At 38.2% G+C, this 17007-nt stretch overlaps 1 protein-coding gene across 2 annotated transcripts in view; it reads right to left on the reverse strand.

Moving 5' to 3' along the window:
• The window catches only part of ROS1 (ROS proto-oncogene 1, receptor tyrosine kinase), a 100008-nt gene extending 83328 nt beyond the window's left edge, over positions 1–16680 (reverse strand). For both annotated transcript variants that reach the window (XM_036024614.1, XM_036024616.1), the window contains exons 1-5: positions 16188–16680; positions 10159–10203; positions 6886–6945; positions 5239–5265; positions 199–259 (exon numbers count right to left, since the gene is read on the reverse strand). In XM_036024614.1, the coding sequence (XP_035880507.1) occupies positions 199–259; positions 5239–5265; positions 6886–6945; positions 10159–10203; positions 16188–16310 (316 nt within the window). In that variant the 5' untranslated portion in view covers positions 16311–16680. The remainder of the gene's footprint in view (positions 1–198; positions 260–5238; positions 5266–6885; positions 6946–10158; positions 10204–16187) is intronic.
• Positions 16681–17007: the final 327 nt, after the last annotated feature.

A 17007-nucleotide genomic window follows, 5' to 3' on the forward strand; every position in this document is an offset into this window, starting at 1 on the left:
TTTGTTCTGAAAGAAAAGTCTCACTGAGTCCCTATCAAACTGGCTCCCACACTTGAAATTATTGAACTACAGATAGATAGATCATGATGAGATCTAGAAGTCCAGCTGATTTAAGAGGGGGCTCATTATCCTTACAGAAGCATGGGTTACTGGAGCGGTACAGATTATTTTTGGTAGTGGCTGTCTGTGCCTACGTACCCAAGACTTCCTCTTCATATGCACCTTCAGAACTGCTGCAGCCAACCTCACATGATTCTCTCTGTGGGAGACAGGTAGCGCGCCAGTCAGTGCAGCATTGTACAGCTTTAGCTGATATGCTTCAACTAAATTTTGAAAGCTGAATGCTTGACATATAAGTATACCTGTACCTCAACTATTGCAGATGCAATACTTAAAGATGCCACTTGCCAATGGGATTAGAACAACACCTTTAAACTTTCTTGATCATGTCCCAGATTCCAAAATACATGTAATGAATCTACTTAGTACACACATACATGTTGTGGCAAAGTACATTCTTAAAACAGTATCTACTTTTTCCCCTTTTAACCATTTTATTGAGATATATTTCATATATCATAAAATTCACCCATTTAAAGTGCACCGTTCAATGGTTTTTAGTATATTTACAGAATTTTGCAATAATCGCTGCAATCTCATTTTAGAACAGCTTCATCCCCAAAAGATGTCCTGTAACTGGGATGCAATCTTTGTTCTATTCTATCTTTTAAGTATATTTTATTGATTATGTTATTCCAGTTGTCCCATTTTTCCTCCCCTGTATCTCCCTCCAGCATTCTCCCCCTCATCTTAGTTCATGTTCATGGGTTGTACATGTAAGTTCCTTGGCTTCTCCATTTCCTATACTAGTTTTAACCTCCCCCTATCTATTTTGTGCCTACCATTTATGCTTCTTAATTCATATACCTTTCCCCCATTCTCTTCCTGTCCCCTTTCCGCTGATAACTCTCCAGGTCTCCATTTCTGTGATTCTGTTCCTGTTCTAGTTGTTTGCTTAGTTTGTTTTTGTTTTAGGTTCGGTTGTTGACAGCTATGAGTTTGTTGTCATTTTTACTGTTCATAGTTTTGATCTTGTTTTTCTTAGATAAGTCCCTTTAACATTTCATATAATAAGGACTTGGCAATAATGAACTCCTTTAACTTTACTTTATCTGGGAAGCACTTTAACTGCCCTTCCATTCTAAATGATAGCTTTATTCTGTTCTATTCTATTCATCTTATTATATCTTATTCTACTTCATTTGCTTATTGAAATTCTATTCACTAAATTGATTTCATGACTCTCTAATGGGTCACACCCCATCATTTGAAAAAACATTGAGCTCAATAATGCAAATTGTTTGCCATCTCAGTCAAAGGTTTGGTGAGCTAACAATTGAGAAGTCTAGCTTAAAATTATACTTATTTATTTCATATGTCTGTGCTTTCTTTTAAAAATGAAAACACTGACTACAATCTCTATAGTAAGTAAAGATTTTAATGGAGGTTTAATGCCAACATTAAATGTTCAGGTCTACAAAAATGTAATAGTAATTAACATTTTACCTCATTAACTAAAAGCAGACTAAACATTTTGATGACTGAGACACAGGTGCATTAATATTAACTAAGAAAAAAAAACTTGGAAAAAAGACACACAGTGTAAAACTACAACATAATGATGATCAATCTTCCTGTTCTCATTCAGTGTATAATACCTGGGACAGCGCACTGCTGTTTCTCATGATAGTGGAAACCATGGCATAACGCATTTGCCCTAACACCCCAGCCCTGAGTGCACGTCCCAGGGCTGTGATTTGCAAATACTAGCTGTCCAATGTTTGATCTGTGCGCTCAGAGGAAGTGGGGCCTGATAAGGCAGGTTTGCTTAGTTAAAGATTAATTTAGATACCTCAGTTTGGGCTCCAGATTATTCAGTTTAAGGGTTTAATATGCTTTCACATCTTTTTTCAGTAAACACATTCAACATGTTTATTAACTACAGAGAATAAATATACTAAGTGGCAGCAAACTTATCATGTAACACGAGATTTTTTTCCAAGAAAGAAAACCAAGGAAGAAGAAAGGAGATGCAATAATGTTTATTTGGAAGTACAGCTAGTACTGACTATTGTAGAAAGAGTGGGTGTATTTTTTTCCTGCTTTTTTTTTCAGGGGAAAATACATAACAAAATTCTAATTTCTCTAGGCATGCAAATGTTTAGTTTTGTTTACTTTTCATGAAATTTGTATTTCTCCAACTTTAGTAAAATACATTTGACATATAACACTATGTAAATTTAAGGTGTATGCCATGTTGATTTCATACACTTTTATACTATCATATGATGACCACTGTAGCATTAGTCACTACTTCTATCTTGCACATAATTACCTTTTCTTTAAGATTGACTCCTTTAGCAACATTCACATCTCTCTCTCTCCCTCCCTCCCTCTCTCTCTCACTCTTTCTCTCTCTCTCTCAGGAGAGAATCTAAAAGTTATAAAACTTAAGAACAAATTTAGTTCAGAATCTGAGCTAAAAACCTATATATACTCCAGGCCATTAAGCTGTCATTCACAATGCAGAAGCCAAGTTCACACTTCACCGGGGCTCCACCAGCCTGCTGTCTCTGCACCACCTGTACTCTCTATCACTAAGGCCATCTTTATTATCATCTCTCTGGCTCCACTCCTGTGTCTACCCAGACTGACGCGTCACCAGTGCCTTTTCGTACCCTGTAACAGAAGGAGGACACACTCACAACCCACCTGGGATGCCCCACCTGCATCCTCTTCATATGAATTGTGGCTTCATTTCCATAAAAAAACACTCATTTATTTATATATATATATTGATACCTTTCCTGTGCCCAGTACTGTTTTAGACTCTAAGGATATGGCAATGAGCAAGATGGGTAAGTTCCCTGCCTTCATGGAATTTACATTCTCTTAGAAGACAGTAGATAATAGCAGAGTAACAAGTGTAAAAATAAAGCACGTTCAGATTATGAAACTGTTATGAAGAAAGTAAAAGAAGACAAAGGCATGAGGCCTGACTAGGCAGGAAGGAGACTTAGCTAGTTAGGGAACTCAGGAAGAACCGTGCGGTGGTGGCCCTCAAGGCAAGACGGTGCGATCCGAAGGAGCTGAGTGTGCAAAGCTCTGGGCAAGGACAAGAGCCTTGGGGCAGGGTCCACACACTGCAAGAAGAGGGCAAGGCCAGCGTGGCAAAGCACAGAGAACAAGGGAGGGGGCAAGATGAGGCAGGGAAGCTAGCAAAGGTCCATAGTTTGTAATTTTTCTCAAACTGAGAAGCCATATAAGGATTTTTAGGACCAATACAATCTGTGTTTTAAGTTATGAAGGATAAGCCACCTCATTTGCTAATATCATTTTCCAAGTTATATTTTGCTAACCTGTCACTTCCAAGACTATTTCCTCCAAGGAACATGTGCAAAAACGCCGAGCTTCCTAGGTTAAAACATGAATGGTTGCAGTGTTTGATTCCTGAAGGTTATTTAAAATATATCTCTATCTCTATCACTATGGAGCAGAGATGTTCAACCAGTGCACTGCAAGAATTGTTAAAACATGAACTACCTACTTGTCAGGGGCACTGACCTCTTTTCCCTGCGATTGTCAAATTTAAAAATGGCCAGCACGACATGGAATAGTCATCCGAGGTGAATGAATCAAAATTATACATATTTTTTGTCAAATCAGCAAAACCTAAATATATTTTTCTGGTGTGCCACAGAATTTTAGCAATTTATGTGCGACATGACATTAAAAAAAGTTTGAAAATCGCTGCCACAGAGCATGTAGTACTCTTTAGTTCTACATTATTTAAAGTATAACACTTTAAAGTGTAAAGTAGCCAAGTAGAAAAGAATAGAATAATTATACAAGTTTTAACACTAAAAGAAAAGAGTTGCATGATGTAAGCACAGACAACTGGGCAGCACGATGAGTAAGAGGGCACTACCATGTTAGCAATCCAATTGCTGGCTGCATCAACGCTTGACAGGCTTTAACTCTCTCTGGCTGTCTACCCACAATCCTCCCTGGACTCTTTTCTGTATTGTCGCTGTTTTTTGTTTTGTTTGTGTGTGTGTGTGTGTGTTTTGTTTGTTTGGTTGGTTGGTTTTGTCTAACTGCTTTTATCATATCAAGATGTTCTCAGGCAGTTTTTTAAAAAAATCTTAATCAGAAAAATCTTTGTCTACTTAAATATGGGGCAACTTTCCCCCTCTCTTTTATCTCTTCTTAGCCAGGCCCACCACTACCCTCTCCCAAAGAAAAATCACTCAGGTACACAGGAGTTACATGCTACTGAGAAAATAGTCTAATTTAAACATTTTGTTTTTATTTTCATTGTCTAGTAAGAGGGAATTTTTCCATTTTACTAATGGATGATCATTTGTATGCTTCCCTCAGGTGAGACAAGTGAGTTGTGTTCTCTGGTTTTAAGGACATGTAAAAAGAATACAACATAAATTTTAAACTGAGAAATAATGTAGTCATAAATACCTATTGTCAAATAATCTAAAATAAATTCTAGGTTAAGTTCTAGGTCTAGGAACAGGTTAAGTTCATTTCAAGAAGAGTGAGTAAGAAAAGGCCAAAGTCCTCAAGTCTTTCTGAAGGAGCAGAAAACAATTAAGTGCAGTGGAGGGAGCTGGACTGGGGGAGGGGACCTCAGTAGCCAGAGTCAGCACAAAGTCGCTCATTAGCATAGCAAGAGGGGGAAAAAAGCTGTGTTTCAAAATGTTGTCAAAGGAGTTTGTTGAATAAGGAAAAAATCTGCAACTAAAGTGTTCTTTTTTAAAGCACTGTATTTAATGATGGAGCATATGCTTTGTGGGGGAAAAAATAAAATCAGCAGAGATAAGGACGTCCTTGCATCTGCTCCTGCCCCCCCCTGCCCCCTCTCCTGCCCAGGCTTCAGGAGTTAGAACCTTTTGAACCAGATTAGACGGATGTGTGTACACACATCCCTATGTTTCCATATATACATTACACAAATGCAGATAGATATATAAAGCACAGAAAATATTTGTGTCCGAAATGGAACTACACGGTTATCTTTACACCCAGAGTCATAACACTCCCAAAAAGAGTGTCCCTGTGCTCTGAGGATGACGCAGGTTTCTTCATTTATATTTCGCCAGCTTTTTCACAAGAGATAAAGACACCAAGTTTGATGACATCTTTTTAGAAGGACTGCCAACTTACCTCATCAGCTGTAGCGTAGGTATCATTCTACATAGAAAATAAAAAGAAGTAAACTACTTAAAATCTTTAAAGCTATAATACTTTTAGTGACACTTAATGATACATTTCTTCCAAATTAATTTATTATTCCACCATCAGCAAGCAACCAATAAAAAAGCAAGGAAGTCCAGAGCTGGGCCTTCTGTTCAGACAAGCCACTGAAGAAAGGGCTGTAAAAACTGGGTTGTTTGCTCCACTGATAAAATGGTGAGGGTGATGTCTGCTAGAAAGTCCCAGCCAAGTCAGAGGTAATCTGTGATGGACCAGGTTAGAAAATGAAGGGATGTTGGCAGATGCTCTGGGAAGACAGAGCCTGAAATGAGAACTCCCAATAGCTCCAACTGAGAAAGGCCAGCAGGTTCCTCTGCCCAAACGGGCCATGCTGGTGGCCACTCTGCTTCCTGGATGGTTTCTGGCAGCAAATGGTACATACTTCCCCTTCATTCACTCATCAGTGCTGTCAGAGCACCAGCTACCAGCCCCTCGCTGAGTTCAGTGCAGGAGACGCAGTGTGAACAGGACAGAGAGCGACCTGCCCCGACAGGCTTACATGTCAGAACAAAACATAACTAGACGAATAATGACTTAAATTGCAATTTGTAAAAAGCACTGCCAAGGAAAAGTAGAAGCATTTTTAGAGTGTATGGTAGTTCCAAGGTCCAACTAGCACCTGCCCCACCTTTTGGTAACCTCTGTTCTAAGCACAGGGTCACAGACAGAGAGCGTGCGTGAGTGACTCCAGGGACAGAGGTCTGGGAGGACACACTGTACCAGATAGCTATGAGGACGATAGGAGAAGCTAATGTCCCTATTTAAATCTCAGTCCCTCAAATTTGAGTAATTAATAGAAAAATGATAAAATGATTAAATGATCATTTAATCTCTGACCTGAGCAGTTAGTGATACAACACTTTTAAATTACACAAATTTTATCCCTGGGATTGAGTAATGACAGTGTATCAGGCACTGTCCTTGGGAGAGAGATTCAATCATTATCCTAATTTAATAATGAGAAAAGTAAAGTACCAAGGAATTGGTACTTTAACTAAGTCATACACTAAGTGGCAAAATGGAAACAAATGAAAAATAAAGTATCAGGGATGTATTTCCTACATAAAGAGAAATAAACCTAGGTGCTTGTGACATCTGGATTAAATTGTTACCATGTTGCCTACAGAGAAACTCTGACCATGACCGAAGGTCCTGGTACCCAGAGAAGGGTCTGGAGCCCACCCGTGCTGCATCACGTGGGAGCATGTTATCAGTGCAGAATCTGTCCCACCCACGATCCACTGAATCAGAACCTACCCTTTAACAAGATCCCCAGTTCAGTGTAAATTAAAATCTGAAGTGCAGGACTAGGACATTTAACAAATACCTAACATCCTACTGAAAGGCCTTTCTAGGTGGCAGCAATTGGGCATCCTCGGGGTTCCATGGTTTGTGTGAATCTTGCTTGGTCTCCAGCTGTATTAGTAATGTCGGTCTCCATTTTTCCCCACTACTGGGTTATGACTCAGGCTATGGAAATTCAAATGGGAATCCTCTTAGATGACTGTTCCCTACGGGGAACGTTAGTATCCAAACAGAAACATAGTTAATACTTACACACTTCAAAGCACAGTTTTCCTGATCTACAGAGTTCCAAAAATGACATCCTTGGATGCACTGCAAGAGACAGTAAGAGACAATGGTGACTGACAAAAGTGACCCTTTTGTCACCTGAAAATACAACATAGTAACCAAAGGTGTTTTAGAAACAGAAACCCACTGAGGAATCTGTGGCCTCAAAGGAATCAGGACCTTTGGGGTTATAAGTAGAGCTGCCCTATCTCCAGACCACAGGGCAGTGTGGTTCACAGAAAGGCAGCAAGGGTGCTGCTGAATAGATTCAGCCTGGGGTGGGCAGGTCAAGAACCCAGAGAGCACCCGAACTGCAGGTAGCACACTGTCTGTGGGTGGCTGGCAGCAGGTAAAGTGTAGGACAGCATGGCATTGAACATATCGTGGAACCCATGAGGTGACATGACAAGCAAAACTCAAAGTTGGGACTCAAGCAAAAAGCAACCTATCAAAACTTAAATAGAGGGACAGTTTGAGAAGTCTGCTGCCCACTGGCCAGCTTTCATCCCACAGCTGCCCTGAAAAGCCCTCTCCCAAAGTTGCCCTGGCCTCCTATGGACAGATCCGGCCCGTTTCTCCTTGCTTTACTTGACCTGCCTGAGCCTGTGATCATGTAGACACTCCTTCCATGGCCACAGTGGTGCCTGGATGCCCCTCTCCTTCCTCTCAGTTCCTTCTCCTTTAGCATCTCTTATTTCCTCTTCCCACAACTTTTGAGTTTATAGCCTATCCTCAACTTTGTTTCTTCTCATTCTTCAAGTTCTCCACAGGTGAGCTCATCCACTACCTCAGTAATGGGAGAGTGTATGTGTCTCGGACTTTATCTATTTCTTCCAGGTTGTACAACTTGTTGGCATATAGCTGTTGGTAATGTTTTCTTATAATCCTTTATATTCCTTTGGTGTCTGTTGTTACTTCTCTTTTATTTCTGATTTTATTTGGTCTCTCTCTCTCTCTGTCTCTCTCTCTCTCTCTGTCTTTTCTTGATGAGTCTGGTTAAAGGTTTATCAATCTTGTTTATCTTTTCAAAGAACCAGTTCTTAGTTTCATTGATCTTTTGTATTATGTAGATTCTATTTTGTTTATTTCTGCTCTGATTTTTATTATTTCCTTTCTTCTACCCACTTTGGGCTTTGTTTGTTGTTGTTCTATTTGCTTTGAGTATAAAGTTAGATTGTTTACTGATATTTTTCTTGTTTCTGGAGGTAGGCCTGGAATGCTATGAATCTCTGTCTTAGGACTGTGATCTCTTTGTCCCACAGATTTTTGGTTGCAGTGTTCTCCTTTTCATTTGTTTCAAGGTATCCTTTGATTTCTTCCTTGATCTCATTGTTAACCCATTCATTATTTAGTAACATGTTATTGAGCCCCATGTGTTTGTCTGGCTTTCAGTATTTTTCTTGTGATCAATTTCTAGTTTCACACCCTTATGGTCAGAGAAATGCTTGGTATGATGTCAGTCTTAAATTTATTGAGACTTCTTTTGTGTCCTAACGTGTGGTCTCTCCTAGAAAATGTTCCATGTGCCCTTGAAAAGAACGTATATTCTGCTGCTTTGGGTGAAATGCTCTGAAGATATCAAATCCATCTGATATAGTGTGTCATTTAAGGCCACTATTTTTTTGTTGGTTTTCTGTCTGGAAAATCAACCCATTGATATCAATGGGGTGTTAAGATCTCCTACTATGATTGTACTACTGTCCATCTGTCCATTTATGTCCATCAAGAGTTGATTTATATATTTAGATGCTTCTCTGGTGGATGCATAAATGTTTACAAGGGTTATATTCTCTTGTTGGATTGACCTCTTTATCACTATGTAGTGTCCTTCTTTGTCTCTTATTATAGCTTATTCTAAAGTCCATTTTTGTCTGATGGAAGTATTGCTACCCCAGCTTTCCTTTTCCCCTTCCATTGCATGAAATATCTTTTCCCATCCCTTTATTTTAGTCTGTGTGTGCTCCCTCAGCTTCCACCATCCTAGGTGTCAATATCCCCACATCAAACTTCAACTGAAGCTCCTTCCTGAACACCAAACCCAGATTTGCAATTACTCATTAGACACATCTGTTGAAGTTCTTATAATCACTGCAGAGTTGGCATGTCAAACATCAAATTCCTCACTGTCTACCTTCAATTTGCTTTTTATATTGTGTTTCTCATTAATATGTTAAAATCTGAGTTGCCTGAGACAGAAACCAGGGTGTCTTTTCTTTCTCCCATCCCACTCACCCCATCACCAAGTCCTGCCGACTCATCTCTTGATTAACTGAAATCTACCCGAGTTCCTCACTCACTCACTGCCCCTGCTTTCCTTCAGTGCCCACCACCACTTGCCAATAGACTCCTGAGAGACCTCTTGTTTCCACATTTGAAATGACCCTTTAAAAAACAAAACCTGATCACTACCTAAAACTTTGTGCAATTGAAACCAAATTCCCACCTGGTATACCGAGTTCTCCATGATCCGGCCCCTCCTCACTTGGCAGTCTTGTCTTCTACCTCCTCATCCTCCACAGACATGCCCCATTTTCCAAGCAGGCTGAAATAGTCTTACTTTCCTGAACAAGTTAGGGCTTGTTCTGACTGGTGTACCCTTTCCCCTCTAGTCCTTCTAGAAAATTCTTTATCTTTCTAGTCTTAGCTTAAAAGTCATGCAGGCAAAAGAGGTACTTTTACTCTTGTGTATTTTCTTTGTCCCTCTCCCACACTGCTATTCTAGCTCCCATGATGCCCTCTGGTGATGATTTTAAGTATGCAAGAATCCTTTAGAACAGAAACTCTATTTTATTCAGTCTTAAGTCTCTATTACTAGCATGGTGCCTGCTTCATACTTATGTTTTGAGTCACTAACTCTTGTTGAACAAAGAGACACAGGTGCAGAAAAGTAATAAAACTGTAAATGTAATTGTTAGAAGAAACATTGGAGACAATCTAATCCAACCTTCCTAGATAACATACAATAAAATTATGTCTCAGAAATATTAATTTGCCTGAAGTCATGCAAGTATGTAGAATCAAGGTCAGGGGCTTGGATTGGTCCTGGGCTCTTTCCACTTCAACACACTGTCCCTGGCTTCATTTTCGAATATTCTGTAATTCAGACTTATAAGTGTTTTTGATTGTCCTTCCTCCAGCAGGGATAAATAAATGAGATCTTTCTTAGGAATTAGTCTCATTGTGATAAAACCTGACCATTGCCTCTTTCCCATCAACACAAGCACTTAAGAGTTCTCAACAATAGAAGTGATTACTCACCGGTTCACTCAGGTTATATGGCATGCCACTGTCCAGGTGCCTGCCCTGCAATGAAGAAGGAGGTAATAAACACCAGCTCCCAATAGTGTGTTCAGCAATAACTACCACACCTTTAAAAAACAAACAAAGCAAAGCTTCCTGGAATAGCACTGCCTCCACAGTGCCTTCTAACTATAAAGAGAAAAAATGTCTTAAAGTCATCAAATCAGTCATGAAATCAGACAAAAAAGCCAGTGTAAGTTATAAGATGTAATATCTAAAAATTCTGCAGAAATGACAAAGGTGGGATGGGAGTGTGGCTTTAGGAAGTGGCAAAGGACAATGGAGAGAATCTCACACAGTATGGAAAAAGTCCATGATGTCACTTAATCACATCAAAGGACTCTTGGATTAAACACAAAATTTTTCTTTTTTAAAAGTAGCCTTTTGAAAAGCAGAGAGAAAGTAAAAATTCAGAATTTTAAGTAGAGTAAAATATCAGATTACTCTGATTGTTTCTCATGTTTCCACAAATTTTAAGAACTTTTTTTGTGCTGGGGGAAAATGAAAGAAATAGGAACTAAGGGAGGGGGACTCCCTAAATTGCTCACTCTCTCCCTGTTCCTTACTTGAAAGCGTCCTTCATAAACAGAAGGGCTCACAATGGAGGGCAATACTAGGCCTATGACAGTCGGATAAGTATTCGAATAGCATTGTCTAGATGTGATCCAATTGTCAACCTGCCTCACTGATTGACTTGGAATTATAAGCAGAGGAATACTAAGTGAATTTTGCTTGTGGGTATTGCTCAGAACCTCCCCTTGAAAGTTGATGAATTTGAACTACTGAATCAAAGAAGTGATTAATCCAGCAAGAGGTGTACCATCTGTCCCTAACAGACTCAGCATTATTAGCAAGATATGGTCCAGGAGGTGATAGAAAACCCAAGGGGCCAGGGGGATGCGGGACGGGGGTTAAGCATCTGTTGTGTCCTTCTGACCATCCTATGCTTTCAAATGGAAGAAAGACAATGTTCGTCCCTAAATTGATTGAGCAGTCTCTCTTCCTTCCACGTAAGCACCATCCATTTTCTCTTCTGTCTACCCCCTGTGCCTTAAAACAGTGTTTTAGGGATAATAGGTGTTCAGTAAACATATGCTGAAGAAATAAACCCGTGGCACTTCCCAGGACCCAGGCATGTGGGGGTTACTTGAGAAGTAATCAGATATAAGAACCAAAGAACTAAATGTTGCCCTTTTTCCTCTCATTTGATGTGTGAGTGAAGATTACTCTAATTGTCACTCCCTAACCACTTATATTTGTAAAGAAGGATGCTCAATATGTTTTTGTTTTTAGATAATGAACACTATGAACTGTATCTTTTAGATTAATTGTGCAACCATGTGCTTAATATTACTTTGTTCCCATGATTTTGTTTAATAGGAAGCTTTGATTCTCCTTTATATGATTGAACCACAATCATATACAATTGAGTGTAAGAAAGTGAACTTGCAATTAAATATTTTTCTATTTCTTCAAAAATCTGTTGGCTCATAACAGCAACAAGGTGGAACCTGGGTAGTCTTTGTGTTCCATTCTAAACAGTAGGACAGCAGAGCTGTTTCTTGGTGACCATAAAGTCATATTGTAACAGTTCTGAGCCCTTCTGTTGGCAGCTTTCAAGATTAAATGTAACAGGCTGAATGGAGGGCCCACCGAGTGGTCTTGGGCAAAGGCAGCCTCATGAGTCAGGTGTACAGGGCTCTGAAGTAGCAGATTTTATCAACACTCTCCCAAAGCACAGATGCCTCCTGTAATCTGCACCAAGTTCACACTTTAGAGTCAGGAGGTGACTAGTTTACCTTAGTTCCACCGGCTCCAATCATTTGCTTAAATCACATAATTCCAGTCCTCGACTTCAAGCCCCCTTAACCCAACACCTACTTCTTGGCACAAGATTTTCTGCCCTGCCCACCTCAGCCGGAACTAATTTCATTCACTTCCTACCCTAATAAATGAAACAAAGCAGAATGATCTGCATTGCAGTCTCACTGCTCCTGATGTGACATTTTGATAGTTAACCTGTGCTGTCTGTACTTAGTATTCTCACCTGAGACATAAGCAAAATAATACTTAATTCACAAAGTTCTGGGGGGATTAAATTAAATAATACATTAATACAGTACAGTACCAGGCACTTAGAAATCTATTATTAATATTATGTGCAAACTTGCTATAAACAGACTTTTGCTGACATATCTTTGGTTCATTATGCAATAATCTCTCCAGATACATTTCTTGATGTTCAGGATTATAGGTATTTTTCCTTTTAGTTTTGGTATTTTCTAACTTATGTTTTCTAGAAATGTATCAATTTACATTCTAATAAACAGTACATGAAATTGCCAATTTATCCAGATTCTGCCAACTAAATGTTTTTAACTTTGCCAAACTGCTAGAAAAAAAGTTGATAATTCATTTTTACTGTAAATTTCTATATTTCTATGAAATTGAAGATCACATGCTTTTTAGCCATTTACATTTCTTTTTTTCTGAAGTAGGTCTTCTAAACTTATAAGTTCTTATAAGGTCTAAACTTATTTTAAAAACTTTTATATATGTAAGAATCGATAAAATTCTGTTTATCATGGGCAATCCTTTTTTCTATTTTTAACCTTGCTTTTACTGTCATACAGGTTAAGTTTTTAAGCAGTCATATTGATCAGTAATTCCTTTTAAGGATTCTGGATTTTTGAATCACGTTTCTTAAAGTATCCCCACTCCAAGATTATAGAAATATTTGCTCTTAATTTATTTTAATATTTTTATAGGGTAAAGTCTTATCTTGTTTTTGCTTTTTGTCTGGATTAAACCATGCCATTTTTTTAAATACCTCCTGGAATTCATTTGAATCTGGTAGCAATGTAGGGAGTTGTATGTGTGTGTGTGTTTAACTTTTGTTAAGGACTGTGTTTTATAGCAGTTTCAGGCTTACAGCAGAATTGACATTAAGGTACAGAGATTTCCCATGTATGCCTGCCCTCACACATGCACAGTCTCCCCCACTAGCAACATCACCAACCAGAAGAGCGTTTTTTACCGAGGATGAGCCCACGTTGACACGTCATAATCATCCAAAGTCCATACTTCATGTCAGGGTTCGCTCTCGGTGGTGTACGCTCTACGGGTTTGGGCAAGTGTATAGCGACGTGTGTGTATCGTCATACTCTCATACAGAGTATCTCCACTGCTCAAACAGTCATCTGTGCTCTGCTTGTTCCTCTTCTCCCTCCCCCTACTCAGTGATTGCTAGCAATCATTGATCTTTTCACTGTCTCCACAGTTTTGTCTTTTCTAGGGCGTCACCGAGTTGAAATCTTACAGTATGTAGCCTTTCCAGATTGGCTTCTTTCATTTATTAATAGTAATAAATTTGAATTCCTCCATGTCCTTTGTGCTTAATAGTTCATTTCTTTTTAGCTCTGAATAAGATTCTATTGCCTGGATGTGCCACAGCTTATTTATTCCTTCACCTACTGAAGGAGGGAGTTATTCTTTATTCTAAATCAATAGCCCCACTTTGATCTGAATTGTCACCTTTATCATATTCCACACTCCCTTACGTACATGACCTTATTTCTGAACTGTATTCTGCTGTACTGGCCTGTCCGCTCCTACATCAATACAGACTGCTAATTTCTGGGTATTTTATGGAATTTGGGATATGGCGTTATTCCATTATCTTGTTATAAAGTTATATACAAGAAAAGTATTAATGCTTGTATATTTTTAAGCAGCTGAACTCTATTGCTTCTAATAGCCTTTTAGTGAATTAAATTAATATTTCTAACAGAGCTCTTCTCAACAGTAGCTCCACAGCTGAGAAAAAAGGGGTTTTGTTGCTGAAAACGAGAAAATTGTGATTAAACAAAGCTACTCATATGCTATTATGTCATGTGGATGTACATAAGAAAGGGTATGGCAAAAAGAATTTCCATAAATTATTTGATCATAAATCTCTTTTGTTTCTTTTTCATAATGGATCTCACAATGCTGGTGTTCTGAAGAATATTATCTTTTGTTCTTTGCAGCACATGGCATATATAATGCAAAAATATTAAGTCAGTTAATGTAAAATACCCATGATCAAGCATAGGACTATGATTTGTGCATTTTTGGACAGCAGTTCTAACATTCCTTTGCATAATACCCTCTTGTTTTTCATTAAAAGCAAAGATGCCTCAACATTAAGAACCTCCCAGTGAAATCAAAGATGACCCTCACAGCAAATGTCCAGGCTGAAAAGGATGGCACAGAAAAAATAAATGTAAACAGTGTAATAACTTGAGCACTTTATGTATCCTTTCCCCTAACCCAGGCTGTGTTCACTGTCCATTCACTTAGCTGCTGTCCCGCCAGCCCCTGTGTGGGAGCCCGGGCAGAGAACCTTCGTTACAGTCACCGGTCAGATTGCCAGACCATGTCTCTGGCAGTTCCCACCACATCAGCTGTGCCTGTCTCTGTAGGTGGTGAACGGAAGGCAACTCAGCAAAGGAACAAACTGTCTACTCCTACTGCCAAATCCTGAAATCAAAGAGCCCACACAAAGAGATAAGATAAAACTAAACTTAACTAAAAATAAAATCAAGTAAATAGAAACTACAATAAAGGAAACAACCAGCATCAATTTGGATAGTAGCGACATTAACAAATCATGGTAACATATTCATATGATGGAATATTCTAAATACAGGTACATTAAAGATCTTATTTCCATAAACGTTTCAGGAGAAAATATAATGTTAACTGAAAAAGCTGGGTGCACAGCTGTGTATAAAACTATATACATGTTTCAGGAAAAAGCACTGAAAAAAACAATCAGAGATTAATAATGTAGATTTTTAGGGTTTTCCCTTTTATTTTTCTCTATTCTCTATCTTATAAATACTTTACAATAAATATGTAAGTATTCTTATTATACACAGATAAAATTTTCAAATTCTTAACATATAAAACATTTAATCATCCCATTCTTTCATTTTTAAGTTTGAATTACAACTGCAAAAACCTAAAGCATATCATTATACATTAATGCCAATGAAGCCTTCAGCATATTTATATAAAATACTAAACTTTTTTTAAAAAGTGCTATTCTGCATAATAATGCCCACTATAGTTTAAATTGAACCAAAAAGAAAATAACACAAATTTATTTTCTAATCTACTCTTGACTTCTATCTCCAATACTTTAGGATAATAGTGAGTACTGTATTTAATTTGGTATTTTCATTATTTTTTAAATATTAACTCTAAATAGTGTCACACGTAAGCTATCGGGCTCTTTCCTTTGTCTGTACATGAGTGTATCTTTTCCTGGCTGGGCTGCATTTGGCTTTCAAAGTTGATCCAGTGACTGTTTTAAAAACTAAATCACAATAACTAAAAAGATATGAAACAATACATGCAAGATGGATGACACCCAGAAATGAGAAGAAAAACCAATTTAAGTTTCCAAAAAAAACCTCTTATTACTGAAAAAATTGCAAATGCATACATAGCAATAAATGAATATACAAACAATTCTCACTTTTTAAATAAAATGCTGTTCCCTATGGCATTGTGTCTGCTCCCTCGATCACTCACTCCCCATGCAATCATCCCATCCATCCACAATATGAATACTACTGACGTTTACAGCTAGAAGGCATTGCCTTGAGTCCAGACCCTGCCCATGTTTCAAGGCAAGTATAAGTGAATTTGTAATAAATGAGTTTTAAAATTATTGTTTTTTAAAGCATGCAAAATTGATTCCATTAAGCCTGAGGGAATCAAACTTACTTAAATCCCAGTCTTCCCTAAATTTCTGAACAGATAAAGAAATAAAATAGCCCAGCCCTACCTTCTGTAATTACAAATGGTCCTAACATGCTTTGAGAAGAGCCTCATAAGAAAACTTCTTATAAAATGAAAATAATGTAATCCTTTATAACAAGATGAATTCTGTAGGTATTAGTCCCTGCAAAGATGAATGTTAGACCAGCAAAACTTACCAGGTTAGCTACACATGACTTTAGGCAGCTGTTTAAAATTGTGCACCGAGCCACAGACATCCATACGCAGCCCAGAGTCACAAAATCGGCAAGTTTCGGGATCAGCCAACAAGTGTTCTTCATCACTTCAACCTTGGTGAATTTTTAGATGACCATCCTAGTTCTCTCCATTTTACTATATGAATTCTTTGGGTTTCATCACTTCAGTTGAAAGAGTGGCTGGTGGATTTGTTTTAAATAATATATTGAGACCTTTTAGTTGAAACCTTTGAATCTTAGATAGCTTGTAACACGCACATAGCAGCTATTCATACCTCAGTCTTGTTTTACTCCCATAACGAAAATCACCCACTGACTAAAGGTTACAGCTTAGAAGAGCGCTTCACATGGAAAGTAAATAAAGCGGAAAATGCAACTGCATTTCAGCAAGCACGTGACACCCGCATCGTCTGAAGCCAGGATGTTTCGGTGGGTCACCTACCCTTCACTTTCTTGAGGTTGGTTCCTCTATGCAGGAAATTGAGTTTCATCATCTATACTTCAGCAAACAGTAGCATTATTATAATAGAAAATTATGTATAAAAAAGTAGAAGCACCTAAATCAATTTGGCAGAGAGGAAAAACAAAACCCTTTAAAATCAAGGGCATATTTTAAAATGAAAAAGCAAATAAAGATGAAATTAATAGACAAATACTCTGAGGGTGAGGTAAAGACAAGGAAGTGTGTTAGAGTGCTTTCAGAACTTCACTACATATTAACTAAAAAATACTGCCTTATCAGGTCTGGTGAGACAGAATGCTGAAAGGAGCCACCATGGAG

This window comes from Phyllostomus discolor, chromosome 4 (assembly GCF_004126475.2).
Source record: "Phyllostomus discolor isolate MPI-MPIP mPhyDis1 chromosome 4, mPhyDis1.pri.v3, whole genome shotgun sequence".
NCBI lineage: Eukaryota > Metazoa > Chordata > Mammalia > Chiroptera > Phyllostomidae > Phyllostomus > Phyllostomus discolor.